The 25,549-nt window shown below is 38.3% G+C and overlaps 1 protein-coding gene across 15 annotated transcripts in view; it reads left to right on the forward strand.

The window, feature by feature from the left end:
• Positions 1–25,549, forward strand: part of UNC79 (unc-79 homolog, NALCN channel complex subunit) — a 272,118-nt gene that overhangs the window by 226,980 nt on the left and 19,589 nt on the right. For all 15 annotated transcript variants that reach the window (XM_064375185.1, XM_064375187.1, XM_021675722.2 and 12 more), the window contains 4 exons: positions 10,061–10,165; positions 18,881–18,958; positions 22,891–22,980; positions 25,001–25,176. In XM_064375185.1, coding sequence (XP_064231255.1) covers positions 10,061–10,165; positions 18,881–18,958; positions 22,891–22,980; positions 25,001–25,176 — 449 coding nt within the window. The remainder of the gene's footprint in view (positions 1–10,060; positions 10,166–18,880; positions 18,959–22,890; positions 22,981–25,000; positions 25,177–25,549) is intronic.

Raw genomic sequence — 25,549 nt, forward strand, 5'->3', positions numbered from 1 at the left:
GCACAAAAAGGCAAGAGCCGTATAGACTTCCCTTTCTAGCAATCTGATAGTCTAGATACCCTGAAAACCATCCCACTTAAAATACTAGAAGTGCTGGATGAAATGTAATAAAGGTGATTTTTAATTTAGAGCTAACTTTATAAGAATGAAAGGGGCAAAAACGAAGTGGGATTGAGAACCAGAGTGGTAAGCATATAAGTAGTCCTGTGATGGGGGTGTTGCTTGTCTCAGTAACTTAGGGGCTAGAGTTATTTTATTTTTATTTTTTTGAGACAGAGTCTCGCTCTATCACCAGACTGGAGTGCAGTGGCGTGATCCTGGCTCACTGCAACTTTCGTTTTCAGGTTTCAGGCAATTCTCCTGCCTCAGCCTCCCAAGTAGCTGGAACTCCAGGCACGCACCACCATGCCCAGCTAATTTTTTGTATTTTTAGTAAAGATGGGGTTTCACCATGTTGGCCAGTATGGTCTCCATCTCTTGACCTTGTGATCCACCCACCTCGGCCTCCCAAAGTGCTGGGATTACCGGCGTGAGCCACCGCGCCAGGCCGGGGCTAGAGTTTTAAAGCCCATACAAGGAAAGGAGATGACGTCTCGGGACTATCCAGGCAGGGAGTTGGAGCTGAGTTATCCCTAGCAAAAGGCCAGAGCCCTTGAAAGGCTATACACTTGGTAAAAGGGTGGTTTGGAAAGAATACATTCTTATATAGAGGTGACAAAGAAGGGTATCTGTCTCAGTTTGGGAACTGGGAGAAAGATTTATAGTCTCCTTTGAGAATTAGTAAACGGGGGCCTATCTTGGAACAGGTTTAGAGTTTGAATTTATAATACCTACATGCTCTTGGAACTCCCAAGCTGAAGAGTCAAATAACATTAGTGCTGAGCAAGTAATAACCTTGAAATATCTGGCAGAAGCAAGATCAGAACAAGCCCCAAACCTCTCAGGAGGAGTATGTCTCCAACTTAGGCTCAGCACAATTCCTATAGTTAAAATCTTGATGAACATGAGCTGATAATCTAAAATTACAAAACAAATGAAGAAATAACCCACCTTAATATAGATTAGGAAAGTCAACAAGTAGCAAGACCATTTCCCATAAGAACTTTCAATATTAAAACTATGTGATAGAGACTATAAATGTTATATATATAAAATATCATAAAAAATGATAATATATAAGTAACTATACTTTAAATGATATGCATATGAAGATTGTATATATAAATATTAAAATATTATAAAAATACAAATAAATGACTATACTTTAAATGATAAGCATATGAAAAACAAATAAAATAATAGAATAGATTTAGTCATTTAAAAAAAAATAGATGAACCCGACAGATCTAAACAAAGTAGAAATTCTAGAAATGAAAAACAATCACTGACATAAAAAAACTTAATGGATAGATTAAATAGTAAATTAGACATAACCAAAGAGAGAATTGATGAAATAGAAAGTAGATCAGAAAAAATTACCTAGAATGCAGAAGAGAGAGATAAAGAGATGAATATAAACAGAAATTCTAATACATATCTAATAAATATTTCAGATAAGGAAAATAGGCTTTTTATCAATTCTAGAATTGCTGAAAATAATTAATTTTTGAATTCAGGAAAAACAATAAGCCTTAAAAGTATTATAAATAAAGTTTTACCTGATCATGCCATAGTATACATGAGTAGGTATAACTTGTTGGAACAGCCAAGACAAAGAAAATATTTTAAGAACAACTACGGGAAAAGACACTCTAAAAACACTCTGAAGAACAACCAAGGGAAAAGACAGACAATAAAGTTCTCAACAGCACAATAGAAGGCAGAAGATAATTGGAAAAAAAAAAAGTCTTAAAATGATAAAATCAAAGAACTGTCTACCTGGAATACTCTACCAGCTAAGCTATCCTTCAAGAGTGAAGGTTAAATAAATATTCTATTAGGAAAATAAAAAAGTTTCTAATATATTCTTACTGAAAGAACTACTAAAAGATGTAAGAAGGAAAGTGAACCAAGAAGGAAGGAGTGAAAGGTGTGAAGGAATGATGCTCAAATAAATTGATAAAATGTGAAAATCTTAGTAATCATTGATAATATAAAGAATTAGTAATAATGTTAATCAGATGGGCTTAAAAACAACACTAAAATACTAGAAAATAGTACTCTGTAAGGTGTGTGTGTGTGTGTGTGTGTGTGTGTGTGTGTGTGGTTGGAGACTGAGTTAAAGCATTCTATATATTATACACAAGAAGAGCAGAGATAATGAATAAATTTAAACTCTTAAGAATACATGTAGACATTTTAAGTGTAAACTCCAAAAGGCAGAAATATAATGTATAAGTTCCAAACAGAGAGTAAAACAAGAATAAAAATTCAATCAAGCCAAAAAGCGTATCAGAACAAGCTGTAATAAGCACACATAAGATGATAGAATCACAATAAATATAAGTTTACTAGACTCACTAGGGATTGTCAGATTGACTTTTAAAAATTGAGCTACATCTAAAATATGTCTAAAGACACCAAGAAAGTTTAAAAGAAAAGGTTAAAGAAAGATATACCAGACAAATACTAATGAAGAGAAAGCTGAAATCAGTCCATTGATTTTAAGTTGAAAAGCATTATTATAAAGAAAATTACCATATATTGATAAAGGGAGCAATTCACCAGGATAATGTGACAATTTTAAAATTCCATAGAGCTAATAATTAGTCTCCAAATATATAAAACAAAATATAATAGGCTTACAAAGATAAACTGATAAATTCACAGTCATACAGGGAGATTTTTAATGATCTCTTTCAGTTATGGATAGATCAAGCAGATAAAACATACAGTAGATTTGAACAATACAGTGAGCAAAGTAGATGCAATGGTCATAAAAAGAATCTTGAATCAACCAATTTTAGAACATATTTTAAAATGTGGAAGATTTTAAAATGTGGAACAGATAGTAGGCAATAAATTAAGTCTTAACACGTACTGGAGAGTCAGTTTCAAGGAGATCAAGTTCTTTAATCATAATGCAATTAAATTATAAATCCATAACAAAACCATCACTGCATATAGATGTTTAAGAGTGACCTGAACAAGCCTCCATATCTAAGGGGACATCATTCACATCTGAGATGTATTAAATTTTGTTGAGTATTGAGGCAGGTGTAGAAATTTGGGGCTTCCTGGTTAAGTCCTAGAGCAGCTGGAGGAGGCATTCCCTGCATAAAGCCACACCAGCTCAGGGCCCTGCAGACATGGAGAGAAGTATACATGCACACATCACTGGTACACACAGATGTACATGGCTGTGCCCTGGCCCAGCTATACCTGGGAGATTCTTCTCTTGACCACCTCCTATTGTCAGATGTCAGATTTTTGTCCCCCTGCCAGATTCTGACCCAGTCACTTTTCCTAAAACTCCTATCATTGTTCGGGTTTTGCACTCATATACATTTGTGTGTGTGTGTGTGTATCTGCACTTTTTCCAATTCATAAAATGAAGCTGTATGGGTTAATGGTATCTGGGACTTGTTATATCTGGAAATTTAAAATATGCTTTTTATTTAAAAATTGTACTTTAAACTCTGGAGCATATGTGCACATGCTGCGGGGTTGTTGCGTAGGTACACACATGCCTGGTGGTTTGCAGTCTCTGTTCCCCCATCACTTACATCAAGCATTTCTCCCAGTGTTTTCCCTTTTAAATAATTCATAGATCAAAGAAAATATGAGAATTTAGAAAAATATTTAGAACTAAACAATTATAAAACCATTACATTCTAAAACCTGAAAGATATAGCTGCATAGAAATTTAAAAGAAAATTTGTCTTAAATAATTAGAAAAGAAAAACTAAATGAGCTAAAAACCATAAATTTGTTAAAATAAGAATAGCAGAGTAACCACAACAAAATTTTAAAAAAAGGAAACAGTAAAGATAAGAGCAGAAATCAATGAAATAGACAACAGGTGTACCAGCCTGGGCAACATAATGAGATCCTGTCTCTACAGAAAAATAAAACAATTAACTGTATACACCTGTAGTCCTAGCCACTCTGGAGGCTGAGGTGTGAGGATTGCTTAAACCCAAGAGTTTGAGTCTGCCATGAGCTATGATTGCACCAAGTGTACTCCAGGCTAGATGACAGAGCAAGACCCTTCCTTCTTCTTTGAAAAGAAAAAAAAAAAAGAAGGAATGAAGGAGGGAGAGAAGAAGGAAAGGAAGAAAGGGAGGAATGAAGGAGGGAGAGAAGGAGAGAAGGAAGGAGAAAGGAAGGAAGGAAAACATAGATTCAATGGAAGACCAATACAACAGAAAGGGGGCTTTTCGATTAGACTAATAAAATAGAGAAACCCTTGGCAAGACTGATCAAGCAAACCAGATAAAAGACACTGATAAAGAATATCAGCAATGAAAAGGGGAACATAACTGCAGACATTAGAGATTTTAAAATGAGCAACTTTATGCCAGTAAATTTGAAATCTTGGACAGTAGAGGCAACTTTCTAGAAATATATAATGTAGAACATCCAGAAAAAAAGAAAAAGAAATAACTGACTACACTTAGATGTCTGAAAAATGGAATCAATAGTTAAAAACCTACCCTCAAAAACTATTCCAGCTTTACAGACAACTTATACTAAACATTTAAGAACTGATTGAACTCTTCTTTATACAAACTAATAGAATATAAAAAAGGGAACACTTCTCAACACATTTTATGAGGCCAGTAGAATTTTGATATCAACCAGAGAAGGACAATAAGGGGAAGGGAAATTATTGGTCAATATCCTTCACAGATGTAAAACTTTTGAATGAATAATAGCAAATCAATGCATTAAAAATAGGGCCTCATGATATAGTTGGAAATTTCTTGAAATATAAAAATGTTTAAATATTAGAACATCTATTAATATCACCATGTTACCAGATTAAAGGAGAAAACCTTTTTATATTATTCAGCAGGTACAAGAAAATTATTTTTTATAATTCAGTAGTCATCATAAACTCTTATCAAACTAGGAATAGAAGGGAAATTTCTTAACTTCATAAAGTGAGTCTACCAGAAACATCTAGCCAACATTATATTTAATGGTGAAATGCTAAGAGTCATCCCTTTAAAATCGTAAATAAGACAAGAAAGCCTATCATCACTAGTTCTATTTGTCGTGGTGCTGGAGGTACCATTCAGTTCTGCAAGACAGGAAGAAGAAATCAAATGTATAAGGATTAGAAAGGAAAAATACAACTCTCATTTTTCATAGGTGATATGATTACAAATGAATCAAAGGGAGTCTATAGACACCTTTTTAGAATCTACAAGAGAACTCAGCAAGGATGCTGGATACAAATGGATACCCAGAAATCACCAAATTTTAATATTAAACTACAGATGATTATAAAACATTTTTAAAATGTCATTAATTGTGGTGACAAAAAATGAATCTAATAAAAATGTGCAATGGCTGGGTGTGGTGGCTCATGCCTATAATCCCAGCACTTTAGAAGGCCAAGGTGGGAAGATCACTTGAGCCCAGGAGCCTGAGACCAGCCTGGGTAACAAGGCGAGACTCCATCTCTATTAAAAAAAAAAAAAATTAGGCTGGGCAAAGTGGCTCATGCCTATAATTCTTGCAGTTTGGGAGGTGGAGGTGGATGGATTTTCTGAGCTCAAGAGTTCGAGTTCAGCCTGGAAAACAGAGTAAAACACTGTTTCTACTAAAATACAAAAAATTAGCTGGGTGTGGTGGCACATACCTATAGTCCCAGCTTCTTGGGAGTCTGAGGTGGGAGAATCGCTTGAGCCTGGGAAATGGAGGTTGCAGTGAGCTATAATTGTGCCATTGTGCTCCAGCCTGGGTGAATGAGACTCTGTGTCCCCTGCCAAAAAAAAAAAAAAAAAGCCAGTCATGGTGGTGCATACCTCTAGTCCTAGCTACTTGGGGGGCTGAGATGGGAAAATCACTTGAGTCTGGGGGTTTGAGGCTGCAGTAAGCTTTCAGTCTGGGCAACAGAGTGAAAACATTGTCTCAAAAAGAAAAGAAAAGAAAAGAATGTGCAAGAACTTTATAGAGATAGCCAGAACATTTTACTGAAGAACATTACAGAATGTTAAATAAATGGAAAGAGATTTTATGTTCATGGATGAAGACCCAGAATAGTAAAAACAGGTAATTCTCACAGAATAACCTATAGGTTTAGTATAATTACAATTAAAATCCTGGATTTTCTCTTCTGATGGTGGTGAACAAGATAATTTGAACCTGTTTTCTCAGTTAGTTTAAAAAGTAAAAAAAAAAAAAAAAGGAAAAAACATTTTCTGAAAACTTCTTCAAAATGCTAACTATATAGAGAAGGGTTATGAGGCTAAGATCAGGGAAAGCCCAGAAATGCAGAGCTGTGAGCCCAGCACTGATGGCCATTTTCACTCTGGGAGTGTTTGTCAATCTAGATGTGACTGAGAGGCTTCGGTTTTGGAAGCCCCATGAGGCTGGAGGGACAAAAGTCTGAATCCAGAACCTACCAAGAATGGAGACCCTGATACCATGCCTCCTGACCCACACATCTTTGGCTGGGACCACAAAGTAAAGACAGTCCCATAGTAACTTTCTTCATGTGGACATAGCTCAGTGTCAAGCCCTGTGGTAGCGCAGGGTAAAATATTACCTGCCTTATATGTGTATTAAGGTAACCCTGCACCTGGGCAACATGGCATAACCTCATCTCTATAAAAAATAAAAATAATTAGCTGGGCATGGTAGTACATGCCTGTAGTTCCAGCTCCTCCAAAGGCTGAGGTGGAAGGATCGCTTGAGCCCAGGAGGTCAAGGCTGCAGTGAGCCATGATTGCGCCCTAACACTAAACAAACAGAAAGCTCTTTGAAGGAAGATAACATTTCAGGCTGCAAATCATTTCTGCAAATATCTTCCTAACAAAGCATCCAGCACACAATCAGAGATAACCAGACACATGAGGAGGCAAGACACAATGAGTGAAAATGAATAGGAAGAAAAGACAGACCCACAGGGACTCTACTTATTTGATTCTGAAAGGATCAAGACAGGACACACAGGGCTTCTGATACATTTGCAATGTGCTGCTGTTTGCCTGAGTGGTGATTACATGAGTGCTCAGTCCATCTTCTGAGAGTGGAAAAACTCAAACTCAAACCATGTTTTTCCTCTACTCTCAAAGTCATCAATGCCGAAGACTTCTGTGATCAAATGTGTGGAGATTTCTCCCCACCACAAAGGAAGCAATGGATTCTGCAGAATAGATACAGTTCTATTCCGATACTGCTTACCTGGAGATAGCATCAGATCCCACGGGCTGTCCTCCAGCCTCCACCTTCAGTTGCCAATTGCAAGCTTCAGTTGTTTTACCTGTGCTTTTGTCTAACTGCTTATAAATTAGAGATCCTGAGCCTTCCTCTTTTGGCTCAATTAATTTGGTAGAGCAGCTCACAGAACTCAGAAAAACACTTACTTACATTTTATTTACCAATTTATTGTAAAAGATATTACAAAGAATATAGATGAAGAGATGGATAAGCCAAGGCAATGGGAAGCGGTACAGAGCTTTTGTGCCTTCTCCAGGCATGCCACCTTCCAGGAACCCCCCATGTGTTTAGCTATCCAGAAGCTCTCCAAACCTTTTTATTTTGGATTTTTATGGAGGCTTCATTATGTAGCCATGGCCATTGGTGATCAACCCAGCTGTCTGCCCATCTCCCTTCTATAAAGATTGAGGGGTGGGGCTGATAGTCTCAACTCTAATTGTGCCTTGATCTTTCAGGCGATCAGTCTTCTTCCTAAAGCTACCTAGGCTGCCAGCCATCAGTCAACTCATTAGCATGCAAAAAGACATCAGTTTGGAGGCCTAAGGATTTTGGGAGGTGTATGTCAGATACAGGATCAAAGATCAAATATATATTTTATAGCATCACATCATCTGAATCCATTTAACTGTATGCTTATATTTTATGTACTTTTCTGCACATGTATTATATTCAACAGTAGAAAAGGCGTACAAAATTGAAACCAATTCAACATTTCATCAACAGGAGGACTGAGCAATGAATTTTGGTATATTCATACAATAATATATTGTTAGATTGTTGAGTTGAAAAAACCAGAGCTACATATATCAATAAGGATTAATTTCAAAAATATAATGCAGTGAATAATTACAAGTTTAGGAAAGATATGCACAGTATAACATTACAGAAAGTTAAAAAATGCAAAACAATATTATACATTATAATGGAGACATACATATGTAGTTAACATGTAAAAACATATATAAAATAATAAGCACCAGATTCAGAATAGTGGCCACTTCAAAGAAGAGAGAAAGGAAGAAAGAAAAGAACACTTGTATAGGTAGCTTCAGCTGTTTCTGTGATGTTTATTATTAAAAAAGGATGAATCACCTTTCAACAAGGGACTAATCCAGAATATACAAGGAACTCTAACAACTCAACAGTAAAAAAACAGAAAACAAACGTAAATAATCCCACTAAATAAATAATCCCACTAAGTAAATAATCGCACTAAAAAGTGGGCAAAGGACCTAAATAAACATTTCACAAAAGAAGACATTCAAATGGCCAACAGACATATGAAAAAATGCTCAACATCACTAATCATGAGGGAAATGCAAATCAAAACCACAATAAAATATAATCTTACCCCAGTTAGAATGGCTATTATCAAAAAGACAAAAAATAACAGATCCTGGTGAGGATATCGAGAAAGGGGAACTCTTGTGCCCTGTTGGTAGGAATTTAAATTATAAAGCCACTATAGGAAACAGTATGGATATTTCTCAAAACACTAAAAAGAACTGTCCTATGATTCAACAATGCCACTACTTGGTATTTATCCAAATGAAAAGAAATCAGTATATCAAAAGGATACCTGCACTCCCATGTTTATTGCAGCACTATTCACAACAGCAAAATATGGAGTCAACCTAAGTGTCTATCAGTGGAGAAATGAATAAAGAAATGTGATATATATACATAATGAATTACTACTATTCAGCCATTAAAAAAGATTGAAATCATGTAATTTGCAGCAACAGGGATGGAACTGGAATTTATTATGTTAAGTGAAATAAACCAGGCACAGAAAGACAAATATCATATGTTCTCACTCATATGTGGATGCTAAAAAAATTGGTTTCATGGAGGTAGAGGGTGGAAGGATAGATACCAGAGGCTGGGAATGGTGTGTAGGGGGAGAATGAAGAGAGGGTTGGTTCATGGGTACAAACATACAGTTAGATAGAAGAAATGACTTCTAATGTTCAATAGTGGAGTAGGGTGACCAGAGCTAACAACAGTATATTATACATTTCAAAATGCTGCAAGTGAGGACTTGAAATGTCCCCACACACAGGAATGATAAATACTCAAGATGATGAATAACCTAAATACTCTGACTTGATCACTACACATTCTGTGCATGCAATGAAATATCACATGTACCCCATAAATATGTACAAATATTATGTATAAATTTAAGAAAGAATGAAAGAAGCTAGGATTCCAAAAAAAAGGATGAATCAAATAAACCAAAACGATGTGATCTGACAAAGATGGGTGGTAGGCGCACACACTATTCCATTGTCTCCAGTTTTCTAGATGCTTGAAATAGTCCATTTCAGACATAAGTTCCTCGGAGAGGTCACAGAATACTTTAAAGAGTTGTATATGTTTCTCTCTAAATCATTCTGTGTTGAAAAAATACTTTCAGACTGATTTAATTGCTGCAGTTCTTGGAACCTGTTTCCCGTGAATAAGAACCAAGTACTGGGGCAGCAATGTTTAAGAGATAGCCTATCTTTTTCTTATCCATTAAATTATTTGTACTCAGTGTATCGGTAAACTCATTACACACACAAAAATGCTTTTTTTTTTTTTCAGTTCTCATTTTATTTCTTAAGGACACTTCACTGTGCATTTTTAAATAGTTTTTTATTTCTGACCCTCGAATCTTTTGACATAGATCTACTCTAATTCAATTTCTAAAATCACTTAACTCCTTCTATTTTGTTTTCTTTAGGAACGAGATAAATTCTACTTGTCTCGTAGTGTTGTTCTAGAACTTCTGCAGGCCCTAAAGCTCAAATCTCCGTTACCAGATACAAACCTTCTTCTGCTCGTCCAGGTAAGCATATGCCTGATTTGTAAAACTTTTCATGAAATCCATGTATGTTTGGAAAGTTAAGAGAGGTGTAGAGTATATGCATCAAACCAAATATCTTTACCCAGAGATGAGAAATAATACATCTTATATGGACTGTGATCTAACTAACAGTATGCATTTAACACTTCCACTGGCTAAAAAGTCCAAGAAGTATTGATTTTGTTCCAACTGTGGAATATACATTTCAAAATGGGGGTCGAAAAGAAAATAAAACAATACTTTTTTTCTCCAAGAAATGCATGATCCAGTAGGTTAGAGGGGCAGGTCAGTCACCAGAGCTGAGACAGGTCTACTGAGGCCAGAAGTGGGGGAATAGGCTGAGGTCTGACTGCAGAGTCAAATGAGTATGGGCGGTCCCTGAATCTTGGTGAAGCAGAAGTGAAGGAGAAGGTGGGCCAGGCCAGAGACAGTCATGTGGCAGGATGCGCTGAGTGGTACCCAGGGTAGGGGGTAGGTACGCTTCAGCCCTCAGGGGACCACTGAGACTGAGAAGCTTATAGCCTATAAGGCAGACTTTGGAGAACCGGCAACGATTATGCTTTTGGCTGTATGGCTTCTGAGGGGCTGAAGCATTCTACCCTGCTGTCCTTAACTCAGCATCTTAAGCAGATATGCAGGTTTTGATGACCTGAGACAGGCTATGATAGTGCCATGAGAGAAAGAGGTAAATAAAATCCTGGGGAGAAGTTGAGAGCAGGATGGATCCCACCCCTTATGGTGTGAAATCAGGGAAGACTTCATGGAGGAAGTAGCATTTGAGTTGGGTCACAAAGGACTGGTGGGTACAGACAAATATCTTTGCCTGGGATTAGGGTTCAGCCTAGAGAGGTTGACTGGCTTCAAGCATAGGGGAGAGTTAGGCAGGATGGTGGAATACATTTAGGGATAATGGCATGAGGATAGGGTTGAGAAAAAGTAGACTGGCTGTGCCGGAGGAATCAGCAGGGGTTCAGGTAACTTGGGACCCTGCCTCTCACCAAGGCTTGAGGCTAGATTTAGAGACTTGGCCATGAGCTACAGCTGGGATCAGGGTGTCATTCAGTGGTCTTTGGGCAAAGTGCGCAGCCATTGCATCACAGCTGTGTCAGCACTTGCTGATGAACATTAAGACCAGTCCCAGGGTCTAGGCCTACAAATTGGGAGTTAAATGACTGAAGGAATATCGGAGCTTGGTATCAAGGAACTAGACAGATTTCCCTGAATCGTAGGTACTCATGTGGAGACATGAGAGAGAAGGGAACACTAATGGAGGACCTATTATGTGCTAAGCATTTAATCCTTACAGCCTCGTGAAGCATGGGTTCTGTATTGCAGGGGGCGGTGGTGGGCGGTGGTGGTTCAGTGGCTTGCCCAAGACCACAGTGCTGTCCTAAGTGATAGGTGGTATCGACCACCTGATTTCAGTGTGTGAGGACTCCAGAGTCCAGCTCCATTCGGCGTGACATACCGCCTTGTCAGACCTTTTCCATCCCTTACCTGGATTACTGTAACAGCTCTTAGCTTTTTGCACCTCCTTCATCTCTTTCCACACCAAGCCAGTCTTCTGGCCTGTGGCTGCCTAGAGGAATTTTGCTGAAACTCCACTTTTCTGATGCAGATCACTCTTGCATCAGAAACCTAGAGTGGCCTCGTGAGGTCTGAACTACCCAGGTCTTTCATCATCTGGCCACATCTGACTCTTCTCCAGTATTTCCCACTACAAATATTTACCGACCACCTATCTTGGGCTGGCTTCTGGGAATATAGAGGTGTGACAGACATATCTTGACAATGTGCCAACTACTCTCCTGAAAGTCTACCTGGCGTATAAAACACTATGGCAGAAGGAGTGGCAAATGGCCTGGGAGACGGAGGAAGGCTTATGAAACATTATGAGGCCTGACATGGGCCAGTTGCTCTTTCTGCAGCATGCTGGGGAAATAGAAGAATCAGCCATGACCCCTTCCTTCCAAGAGTTTATAATCTAGCAATTGAAGTTGACATGTAAATTTAAAAATTCCCACATAGCGCAACAGGTACAGTAGTAGAGATGTGTACTGAGTAAGGAAGTGTTTGTAGAAGAGAGTTCACATGGACTTTGAAGGATGCACAGAATTTCAGGAGTTGACCCAGTAGAGAAGAGGAGGAACAACCCTTATCATTTATTGTTGAATATCCACTGCTTGGTCTCCATGCTTCCCCTCTGGAGACTACTAATCATTAGGATCAGAACTGAATTTTCTCAAAGGCTTGAAATTTAATTAAAAAGTTGGTGTACTTTCAATGAATGGTCTTGAGTTGTCTTTGAAGAGCTTTCCAGGACACACTGAACTCTCAGAGAGTGATTGCTGGAAAATGACAGCAACGGATGTGGGGAATGATGTCATCGGAATAAAATGGCTCTTATTATACTAAGATGCTGGACAGCCCAGAAGTAAGACAAGCAAAGTCACAGCCAGAAAATATCTGTTCTCCTAAGGAGAGACCAACTTTGCATTTCTCTCTGTGGATTATGTTGGCCAGGCTCTCCTGTTCACATAGCAGCGCAACATTGCCTTTGAGAACAAGCAGTGTTCACACAGGCTTTTTTACTTATTTATTTTTAATTAATTAATTAATTTACTTTTAAGACAAGATGTTGCTCTGTCGCCCAAGTTGGAGTGCAGTGGCATGGTCTTAGCTCACTGCAACCTCTGCCTCCTGGGCTCAAGTGATCCTCCCACCTCAGCTTCCCAAGTAGCTGGGAATACAGATATGGGCCACCATGCCTGGCCAATTTTTTAATATTTTTAGTAGAGACAGGGGTTGGCCATGTTCCTCAAACTGGTCTCAAACTCCTAGACTCAAGCTATCCACCTGTCTTGGCCTCTCAAGATGCTGGGATTATAGGTGTGAACCACTGCTCTTGGCCCAAACAGACCTTTTTAAAGATTTATGGGATCTACACTGGCTTGGAGGAGAGGGCAGGTGAACAGGGCTTAGGGAAATATCCCGGGAGGGATGTAAGCTTAGCAGGTTGACCGTGTCTGGAGGTCACTTGCTTTTGAGAGCGTTGCAGTTGGGGATGTGCCACCTGAAAACCACCTAGACTTCAGGGCACTGAAGGTGCTTTCCTGCAGACGTTGAACAGAATTCCCTTAATTGCCCTTTGTCTTGAGCAGAGCAGATCTGTGTGGCTGACCTTCTTGGGGTTTAGCCCTCCACACTGTAACTACTGGAGACTGGTTTTCAATGAAATACATTAGTCAACTGTAATAAGCACTTGTCACAAGATGCCAAAAGAACACTGAGAGTTTAAATTACCCAGTGCTTAAGGAAAGCACGAAAACAGTGATTATTGCATCACAGTTAGGTGAATAAATAACAAAAACAAATTAAGAAGAAAGGTGACAAAAAGATACTTCCGAATCTCTTTTATGGATCTTCATCTGCCATTTCATTTTTTTAAAACAAATGTGTGACTTGTCATTGAAATCATTAAGTTAAAAAATGTCAAGTTGTAAAACTATTCAGATTGAAGGGGTATTTTGGAGACATTTTGAGATCATGCCTAGGAAAAACAACTTTATGGAAATGTTTCAGTCTTCTCCAACAAAAAATGTTGAGCATGGCTCATTGCTGGGTTTCAGCACCAAAAAAAAAGTTAATCCATTTCAAAGTAACAAATCCTTGTTCTACATGTTCTATAAACTCTTAAGCAATTTTTATTTCTAATCAGAGAAATAAAAGTGAGGCATGTATTATAGCAGAGTAGTTCCCTTTTCTGTCCTGTGGTCCTGCCTAAGTCATGGAGTGAAGTCTTCTATGGGGCCACACATGGTGTATTAGTTTGTTCTCATGCTGCTAGTAAAGACATACCCAAGACTGGGTAATTTGTAAAGGAAAGAAGTTTGATTGACTTGCAGTTCCACATGGCTGGGGAGGCCTCACAATCATGGCAGAAGGTGAATGAGAAGCAAAGTCACATCTTACATGGCAGCAGGCAAAAGAGCTTGTGCAGGGGGAACTCCCATTTATAAAACCATCAGATCTCGTGAGACTTATTTACTACCATGAGAACAGTATGGGGGAGATCACCCCCATGATTCTACCTCCATCTGGCCCTGCTCTTGACACATGGGGATTATTACAATTCAAGGTAAGATTTGGGTGGGGCACAGCCAAATCATATCAAATGGGATGAGGAGAAATGTTGTTTCTGTTGCTAGTAGTGCCTCTTTCTGTAGGGTTTCTAGGTTGCTTTTTTTCTTGCCCTTGACTGCCTGAGTCCTCCAGGTGTTCTCTGTAGAATAGTGGAAATGACAGTCTGTTCTTTGGTAGCTTCTTTTGGGCCAGAGGATCTAGACTGGAGTCAGAAGGAACCTTTCCCCATTACCTATGGGCATTGTCAGCTCCTGGCACCTGGACAACCAGGCTTAAAGCAGGGACAGATGATCTGCCAGGAGCAGACAGGGACTTTCTTTATGGATATCAGTGACCATCATCTGAAGGTCACCCCATGAAGGTGGGTCTAGTTAACTGAAAATGCAACTTGGAAACATTAAAAAAAGCAGTAACTGGAAGGAAAAACTTCCTAGGTGATCCATTATGAATGACACTGGTCTCTGTGCTGAACTGAGTCCATTGCTCCAACGTTGAGTTTCCTATTCATTCTTTCAGCCCATGGGGAACTCCTGGTATTTCCTCTACTACTTTTCTAATTAATAGTAGACAAATGAGTTCACTAAGATGGAACCATTGCTATTATTCTCATAGATAGACCATACCTTTGTGTTACCAAATACTCTGGCAGTAAGAGAGGTCCCTTATAGAACAAATAGAATGCTTGTCCAAGAAATATGGGATCACCCAAGTTTTAAACATGTCAAGGCAGTAACTGGTACCAATCTATTTTTTAATTCCTGGAGGCCTGGCATCATGGGAGATTCCCCAGCTTGCTCTATTGTGGTTGTCTAGCCATAACCACTGTTGTTTACTAATGAAGTTTTTTTACATAAGAAGTTACGTGTGTAAAAACAAACAAACAAACAAAAGAAGTTACATATGTAAAGTTTATGCATGAATTTACGTATGAAGCTGGGTGGCCTTAAATGTTCAAGTGGATTTTTTTTTTTTAAGAACGAGAGGCATGGAGATAGGAAATAATTTGCTGAATAGAAAAATGTCATTTCAGAGTCCAAATTGTTGATCCCCAGTGCGTAGTTCTCTTTTTGTGTTTTGGACAGATGCACTAGCATATTCTTTTAATTCCGAGCTATTGACATTTTTGCTTTTTGTTTCCAATATTTTCTCTTTTGCTGATTTGCTGTAGATATTTTATGTGTAATAGGTTATTATAATTGTTCTCAAGGTAGATTAGAGTTTTCATAATAAGTGATAACTCATTAAAAATTAAAAACACCATAAAGATTGTTTAAGTTCAAATCAAAAAGAATTTCCTTAGCTCCCATTATGCGTCGAGTAGATATTCTGCTAATTTGCATGTACTACTCCCACTTTGTGAGATATACCTGCATATTCAAGTTGTGAGAAATCAGACTGTTGAAGAAAGGTTTTCTTTTAAAGATAGGTTCATTGTGGGCGGGAGGACAAAGAACCAGTGGAGGAACAGCTGTTGTTTTTAATTCACAGAGTTACCATTGAATGGGGTTATTAATATCAGTTGAGTTAGTAATAATCTGATCACTCTATGAGATGACAGGTGAAGACACTATTTTGGGTATCATTTTGATAATGAATTTAGTAATGACACATAATAGATGTCGTGTTTCTTTTGTATTCATGGAGGAATGCATATTTCAGTGCCCGTTTTCCCTCAAAGTACAGAACTCTTCCTTCAACAGCAATCATCATTCCTTCTCTGATTTTTATTTATTATGATACTTTGAGCAGCTCTTTAAAATCATAATAGACTTTTTTCAGTTTATAGTTGGCAGCCATATAAAATGAAGACAGAAAGGTTTATAAGGTTTTAGTTGTGCATCTGATGTAAAAAAATGCACTGGATTGCAATGCATGGATCAAAAAACATAGATGATATTTGAGGCTTATGCACTTTTATTTCCTTTAATATGCCAGATTCTCTGTGCACCTTTTACTTTTAGGGTGATTTTTAATTAATTCTGACTAGTAAGCATTATCATAAATCAGATAGTTGGATCTGACCTCAGATCTTGGTGCTAACCATGCTGAAACGTGCTTACATTGTGCTCTGTGCTGCACTTTGCTGAGGACGGTGGGTGGGAAAGTCTGCCGAAGGGAGATACAGACATTTAAAATTTTGCTTTTTCACAAATCTTATCTTGACCTCAAGGGCCCATCCAGGCCATGCAAGCACACTTGAGAGGGTCCAGGACTTTAAACCATCCTTAAGGAGACAGCTCTAAGTGCTTCCCTTAGCTCATATAGTAGATATGGCTCTGTCTTCCCTCTGGCCTCTCTTAGCTGTGCAGTCTCACTTCTGTTGTAAAAAACTTAATTAAAATTAATGCTGGTGTCCTCTCAGAAATTTTGGAACTCAATCATTAGTTGTTTATCTTAGAGTGAAGACTTAGATAGCTTTTTGTTTATTTATATTTATTATTTGTTTATTTGAGGCAGAGTCTCACTCTGTTTCCCAGACTGGAGAGCAGTGGTGCCATCTTGGCTCACTGCAACCTCCACCTCCCAGATTCAAGTGACTTTTCTCCTGCCTCAGCCTCCCAAGTAGCTGGGATTATAGGCATGTGCCACCACACACAGCTAATTTTTATATTTTTAGTACAGACGGGGTTTTACCATGTTGGCCAGGCTGTTCTCAAACTCCAGGTCTCAAGTAATCCACCCACCTTGGCCTCCCAAAGTTCTGGGATTACAAGCATGAGCCACCATACCTGGCCTAGATAGCTTTTTAAAATGAATTTTATGGGAAAACATGCAATCTCTTCCAGGAGGTTGGGTTGAGAGTCTTCCTTCTGCTCACTATGTATGTCTATCAAATATTTCATTGTGTGTGTTTTTTTTTTCTTATAGGTTTTGGCTGGAGTTAAAGGCTTTACAGTTTTTAAAACCTAATTTTTTACTTTTCCTTATGTTAGAAATAAGCTTAAGATAGGTGAGCAGACATAGAAAACCTGAATGAGATCATGGAAAATGCTAGATGTTCCCAGGGTGTTATCAGTTGCCACTTTCTATGCCAAGTTCAGAGTTAATGGCCAAACAGATTCTTCAGTTTTCTGTAACTGTATTTGAGGCAATTGGAAATGACAGAATGTTAATGTGGAGATCTATGTCCACTCCCGTCATGTGGCTCTTGGGGACAGCTCTGTTTATGCCCTCTTGCCCCCCACTCAGTTATATACACTTATGTGCTTCCCATGGAGGACACCCCTCCTACAATTGAAGACCAGCTCTTGGCTCTAAGCAAGAAGTCTAAGGGTTCCTTGGCCTCAGGAAGCCTTTGGCTTAGAGCTGTACCCAGTTAGCCAAAATCTGCTACCTGTTAATAATGGTTAGATTTAAAACTCTGACTAACCAGATAATATGCTGGTCTCTGTTCCTTTGTTCCATGGCTCCTCATCAGGCTTCCTGGAGATTTACTCTGCGACCCCAATTTCTATTACTTCTCCCCAGTGTGACAGGGACTGGGCCTGCCTAGTTGAATTCATGGTCTTGACCCATTCAGCTTCCCTGTGCCTTTCAGTATGAGAATGGAATGAATGAGAAGGTGGAGCAATTGGTGCTGAAACTTCTGAACACTGCACAGCAGCAGTTTCAGATCTGAAAGTTGTTAGGGCTACTGGCCAGAGGCCAGGAAAGATAAATTAAACAGGTGCTAATTGCTCATAGCAAACTCTACTTCAACATTTTCCCACAGACAATTAAGAAATAGTTGAGTGTTGCATTAAGTGAGAAACACCTGTCAAAATCTCAAATGAAGCAAATTAAATTGCAATCCGGAAAATCCATTCTTGTCATAATCTCAAGTCATAACTGGCTAATGGATTTGGTTCATAAACTCTCACTGAGCCCCTCTGAGGTGCCCGGCACCAAGCTAGGGCTGGGGATGAGGTGCATCAAGTCTCTGCTCTTGAAGAGCTCATAGCAGGTTGAGAAATAGACTCATAAGTCACTGTAGTCTGATGTGGTGACTGTTACAATGGAGATGTGTGAAAAATCTTGTGGGCACACAGGGAAGGAGTGGGCATCTTTAGCTGCACAGAGGATACATGTGGATGAATGGGGGCAGGAAGATGAGATGCTGAAGGTCCTCTGTGGGGAAGAAACAGGTAGAATACTCACTTTGAGGTTGATTTTTTTTTCTAGTTTCTTTCTAAATATATGATATGAATATAGAAATCATGAAACTCTATGAAATGTGCTTACAGTAACTGTCAAGAAATACTAAACAGTAAATAGAATGACTTCACCATAAATCTGACAATGCTAACATCTTTTATTTTTTCCTTGATTGAATGTACCATTTTAGTGCCACTTAACAGTCTGGGTAAAGTAAGACTTTGTGTGTTAATTTCAGTACTGTGATTCTTAGTTTCTGATGATAGGAATGAACCATCATGATTAGCAAATCTGATCTATCCAAGGCAGATCGTCATGAAAATGAACACTAATTAATTTAAGCCAAGTTAATAAAATGATAAATTACTTATTACTGTCCAGATACCCTTAAAAATAATTATACTTTCACTTTTTTATTAGTTTATTTGTGCAGATGCTGGAACCAAATTAGCTGAATCAACAATCCTGAGCAAGCAGATGATAGCCTCTGTACCTGGAGTAAGTCCTGACCAAATTCATTGTCTATGTACTTACATTTCATAGACTAGTAGTTAAGAATGTAGGCTTTAGACTTACATAAGGGTTTGAGGCCTGCCATTTACTAGCTATATCACTTTTGGAAAGTATTTTAACCTAAGATTCTTTGATTTGTATCATCTGTCAAATAGGATAAACAGAGTTTAACATATACGTTGAGGATTGATTGAGATAATGCATGTAAAGCATATTAGCAAGGTGCCAGACATAGTAAATGCCATGAAAATGTTATCTATTAAAATAATATTAACAAACATTGCCTACTTTTGGATATTTTATTTATTTTTTATATTTTTCTCTTGTAATTAATATGCAAAGAACATCTTTATGCTTAAATCTTTGTCCATACTTCAGACTATTTCTTTATAATAGATTTCTGAAAGTAGAATGACTAGACTGTTTTTTTAAGCATTCTTGATAGCGTAATACAAGGTTCTATGAGACAAAATCCCAATTCTCAGTGACTTATGAAAGTTTATTGTTTGCTCATGTGAAGTTTAAATGGGTATCCTGAAGGGAAAGGGGGAATTTCCATGTACATACTTAGGGATCAGTTTTCTTTCATTATGTACAGCCCACTGCAATCAGCTTGATTGTGGTTGGGGAAAGGGAAGAGAATATGGCCCATGAGGTTTTCACAGGCCAGGTCTACAGTGTATTTTTTTCCTACTCCCATTCAATTGGCTAGAACTCAGTCATGTGACCACACTCAACTGCAAGGGATGATGGGAAATGTAGTCTAGTTGTGGACCAAGGAAGAAGACAGGCCTGGGGAGTAGCCAGCCAGTCTCTGCTGCATACCGGTTGTTTCCTTTTTGTTTAATTCTTTAAAACTCAGTATTTGCTACCTATGCAATAGCTAGAAAATAACATCCCTGGCCCTGGAGGGCCACTGACTCTGCTGGAGATAAAGGCTACAGAGAGCCCCCTCAAAAAAAAAAAAAAAAGATAACATCCCTAATAATAAAAGGGTTATTGAAATCAGTAATTAAAAGACAAACATTCCAACAACAACAGAAAAGCAACATATAGGTCCCTTTCTGATGATCAATAAGCCATTCAAAATAAATCTTTTACTCCCACTAGCAACCAATGAATTGTAAGTGAATAGGAAGTATAAAAATATTTAAAAATATAATAATTAAAATCGGCTAGCCAATTGGCAAGCTTTTCTCTTTTTTAAAAAAACAACACTTCATCAAGGCAGGAAGGACATATAGGAAGCTGTACATCTTTAATGTATGTGACTTGATGAGTTTGGAAATGAGTATATATTCATGAAATCACCACTGTGATCTATGCCATGACTATATCTACCATCTCCAGCAGTTTCCTCCTGCCCTATTTATTTGTTTTTTTGCTTTTGTGTGTTTAACATTAGCAATAAGAGCACTTTACATAAGATCTACCCTCTTAGGAAATTTTTAAGTATGTAATACAGTATTTCTAACTGCAGGCACTACACTTCCCATGAAATTTCTAGGACTTACTGACCTTGCATAACTAAAACCTTGGACCTTTTGACTAATACCTCCCCCTTTTTTCCTCCCCAGCAGATCTTTCTCAATGATTAGACTTATTGGTGGTGAAATGAAGCAAACATTCTTGTAAGCCACTAGTGGTAGTAAAACCAACCTTGCTGGAGGGCAGTTTGACAATCTTCTTTTAGGAATATGTCCGAGAAAATAAATATGCACATGCTTATATCAAGTATGTTTATTAAAGCATCATTTAAAATAGCAGAAACATGGAAACAAAGTAAATGTCTAACATCATGAGGATATTGATTAAATAAAATAAAGTGCATTCATAAGATAGACTATTATGTGCCTATCAAATCAAAGTTTCAAATAATATTTTAATGAATTAGAAAATGCTTATGATACATTTAATTAAAAAGCAAGTTAGAAAATGTTATCTCAATCTTATAAAAATTATACGTATGTTATATACATTTAAAAATTTTTTTTAAAAACTTGGAAGAAAATACTAACAGTAGTTTTCCCAGAGGTGGAGGACAGGAATTAGGATTATGGTGATTTCAATTTTAATTTTAGTGATCTGTATTTTCCAAATTTCCTATATTAAACATGTGTCACTTTTATAATCTAAGAAATATAACTTTAAAATCAAATATAGGTTTTGAGGAAGAATTGGATATTATTTGCTTTAATTCATGAGTTTGAGTTTTGAATATTTCTAACTTTTTAATCATCAGTTTTTCTATGAAATAAATATAGGTCTTCTGAAACAAATGGAGCTTAACTTCTTTTGTTTTGTTTCTTAAATAACACACCTAAGTTTATTCTTAAACTTTGCAAAGTAGAAAAAAGGGAGGAGAAATTGGAAATTATATGTTTTGTTAAGTATATGTGGCTCACTAAGATTCTCCTGACCATGCAGTGAATTTTAAGGCTTTTATTAGATGTAGTTGGCTGTCTCTAGAACAAAAGTGACTTGGTAATAGTAAATTCTTTGCTCTCAATTTTTTGAGATTCAAACTTAAAAGACAAATATTGGATAATGCTCCTAGTAATTATTTTCGGTGACATTTGCCCAGTTGAAGTGGTATAAAATATTGCCTATGAAAGAAACAAATCCCTTTCAAGAAATTCAAGAACAGAGTCTCCAGTCTTATTTGCATGACATGTGAAAGGTCAGAGAAAATGGAATAAATCGGGGGGAAATCCTTTCTTGCACGAAAGGATTAATATTCCAAAAGCAGGAACACAATAACCTTTTATAATTCCTTCACTTGATTTAAATTAAAAGAAGAAAACTTTGGAAAGTACGAAATGCTTGGAAAACACTCTGACAGACTGCCAATGACCTTATTTTGCTGTTTGTTATCCTGTCAGAAGAACTGACAAGCGTAACATTCTAGAAGAGAGAGAAGGTGATATAGTTCAGTGCCGCGCAGATGTACATGAATATGGGAAAATGAGAGCCACTGGGTGAGCTAGTTAAGTCTATAATGTTCCAGATTTTCCTAAAGAAAGCCGAGGAAGGCCTTTAGCATAGTATTCATCTGGCTTCAAAGACGGCCTCGTTTGATCCACTTGATACCCGGCCTGATGTGTGGCTTCTCTCATACGGCTTTGATATAGCAGCCTGCTTGTTCATTTTCCTTTGTTTTGCTTATAATCTTAAATTCACTGCATTCTCAGGGAGAGCAGGTTGATGCCATTTAACAACCTGAAACACAAGCTTGCTTTCTTTTCCTTCAAAACTTTTCAAACACACTTTGAGCGTGTGGGTAAGATGACCATTTCGTTTCTTTCTCTTATTTATCCCCTAGCAAGAACTTGATAGTAATACATGTGTCTGTTTAATAGTGTACCTACTGTGTATGAGAAGTTAATTTGCAAGTGACTTGACTTGCATGAGAATTTTTTACTCTTTCAGCAAGCACGATGCTTGTTTCTATACTTTTTTGACAGAAAAAAGATTCAAGATTCTGGTGGTAGAATTTGGTGACACATATTTTATGTGTAGCTAAGACTTCCCTAGAATGAGAATGTGTTGCTATGTTTTGGGATGAATGAGGTCCTAAAGACTCTGATACTAATGGCATTACATAGGCTGAATCTTTGCATATAAAGCAGTTTAAAAACAAGCACACACACACAAAATCAGTCCAATTACCCAGTGGATAAAAGCATTTAGTCCCATCTCCCATAGGCCTCTCCTGTTTCTTTGTTCTCCGCCACAAACCTTCTATCAATTTTTGTCCAAATGCTGGGCAGACAGTCACAGACTATACTGAGAGTAATGGAGTGAGTCAGAGATGCAGAAAGTGAAACTCCTTAGTAAACAATGTGAAACCAGAGTGAGGCAATCGTTGCAGTCAGGGCAAAAACGAGCTGTGACCCAGCTGTGTCCTTGTGTTTCAGTGTGGGACTGCAGCGATGGAGTGTGTGAGGCAATACATCAACGAGGTGCTGGATTTCATGGCAGACATGCACACGCTGACCAAACTGAAGGTGAGATGGCTGCCACCTACTCATCTCTCAGTTCACGACATAGAGATGCTTTGAGAGAATTAAGCAGACCATGGCGAACTTGTTACTACCTGGGGAGGTGGCTGTGGCACTGCTGAACCAGCCCTTGTCTTGGGGGATCGAAGAGCCAGGGTCCAGCTTTGCAAAGAGGAAAAGAGGAAGGGAAAGGACAGTCACATGGCATCAGCCACATACATAGTTTTACTTTTGCCATATAGTCACTTCTCACAGTACCTCTGTGAAGATACTATCCCCGTTGTACAAATGGAGAAACCGAGGCTTGGGATGGTGTAGTACTTGCTCAAGTCACACTACTAAGTGGTAAAGTTGAGGCTGAACCTAAGATTCTTGTGACTCTCGATTCATTCTCTTTTTACCACATAGCATCATTTAATTACCTTGGGCCTCAGTTTCCTCTTTGGAAGAACGGATCTAATAATCCCTACTTTGCCTGACTGTTACGATGTTTGATCAAAAATAATGTACGTGAAGAGACTTTCATAAACCGTAGCACATTATGCAGGCATACACCATTTATTATTTTTTTTGCTGCTTTGAAGCTATTTTCTTAAAGAAAATCATTAATGAAAGGGGATAGAACAAAAAGTAATTTGCATATGGACAAAATCCCAGTGAAGTCGTTGAGCTTATTGAGTTTTTGCAGGGTGGAATGAATTGCTGATGCAGGTTCACTTTCCTGCTATGATTCAACCAGGGAGCTAAAAGATTAATAGTTTGAGAGATCTGAGGAAGGCCCTAGACAGAGGGCAGAAGAGAATCCAAACATGGTCCAAGGAGCAGCCAAATTGCAATCTGGCACAAGATGGTTCCTTTTTGATAATTAGGACCTAGTGATCCCAGAAGTTCATCAGCCAAAAATAAGGTCCCTTAATCACTGAACTGTCCCCTGGCTCTACTCAGATGATGAAAGTGGTTTTTGGTATAGTGATAGATTTGCAAATGCCAGGCAGAAAACAGAATCAAAATTTAAACTGATAATATCTCACGATATGTAAACCCAGTCATTTCTTAGTGAGCTCCCCTGTCGTTCACTCCTGCGCCGGTTACTGCTTGCTGAATCTAATTGCCCACACTTAAATGACTTTGCTGTACAAAGAAGAGGAAACAATTATTGCCTAAACATGTTTAGGTTGTTTTGCAGATGCTTTGGAAAAATAATAAGTAAGAACCATGATTATCAAAAGATTGGGAACACAGACATAATCTAACCCTCTGATTTTACCTATTAGGAAACAGAGCAGAAGGATCAAGTGGCAAGTGGCTTATCTAAGGCCATGGGACTAGCTAGGAGATACCTGGGTCTAGAACCTCAGTCTCAACGCCTAATTCAGTGCTCTTCCCACTGAGCTCATAACGAACAAAGAAATCTTTCTAAAGTAATCCAACAAATATATATGAGCACCTATAATGTCATGGCACTTTTCTAGGCATTAGGGATGCTGTGATGAGCAAAAGCGGACACAGTAGCTGCTCCCATTTAATTTATAGTCTGGTAGTGGAGGCCAAATTTAATGAACATTTCACACAAAGTACAGTAAAAATTTGTCTCTCATAATTGCTATGAAAAGAGGTAGAAAGCAACACGGATCTGGCCAGGGAGGTCAGGGAAGGCTTCCCGGAGGAAGTGACACTTGAGCTAAAATCTGAACAATTAGGTGAAGAGAGGCAGGAATGGCATTCCAGACAAAGGGAATAGCTGTGGGAGGGAACACGGAGAGCCAACGCCACTGGAGCTGCAGGCTGAAGGGGTGAGATGCAGAGCTCCACAGTAGCTAGATCTTTCTCGCTTTGTAGGCCACGCTAGGGAACTTTCCCTCCCCGTATCCTAAGTACAATGGGAAGGCTCTGAAGAAGTTTAAGCAGGTCGTGTGCTTGGAGTGGCGATAAGACAGGTGGAAATGATAACCTGACCTTTTCAAAGAATGGCCTGGAATGAATCCAGGTGTCGGCTAGAGTTACAAAATACCATTCGGTTTTGTAGAGCCACATGAAGACATGTTCCCAGCCTCTGCATGAAGATACCTTTGGTGGACATCTCAAAGTGGGGCTGGCCCAGATTGCAGCCATGGACATCTCACGGGGCAACCACAGAGATAACAAAGCTGTGATCCGCTATCTGCCTTGGCTTTATCATCCCCCCTCTGCAATGCAGCAAGGGTAAGACCTTATTATTCTGGGAATGAGGGTAAAGAAGGCAGGAAACACCCCTGAGTTTCCTGGGGCTCGGCTGGAGTTAATGAGTACATTGAAGATTTATGAGAGTGGAATATACTTGGTTAGGAAGGTGGAAATCAAGTCCCATCTCCATACCTACTTGCTGACCCAGAACGCTCTGTGACATGCTGCCAAAAAATAAACTTGTCCTCCCACAAAAACCTCAATCGTCCTAATGAAGAATGAACATTTTGAGCTTAGAATTACCACTTTGATGCTTGATTTCAACTAGTTAAGTAAATTAATGGGTGTCTATCAATATAGCATGGTCTTTGCCTTTAAGCAGCTTAGAGTGTAGCTGGAACAAAAGCTATGG

This window comes from Aotus nancymaae, unplaced genomic scaffold (assembly GCF_030222135.1).
Source record: "Aotus nancymaae isolate 86718 unplaced genomic scaffold, 86718_ANA_hifiasm-v0.15.2.pri h1tg000011l, whole genome shotgun sequence".
Lineage (NCBI taxonomy): Eukaryota > Metazoa > Chordata > Mammalia > Primates > Aotidae > Aotus > Aotus nancymaae.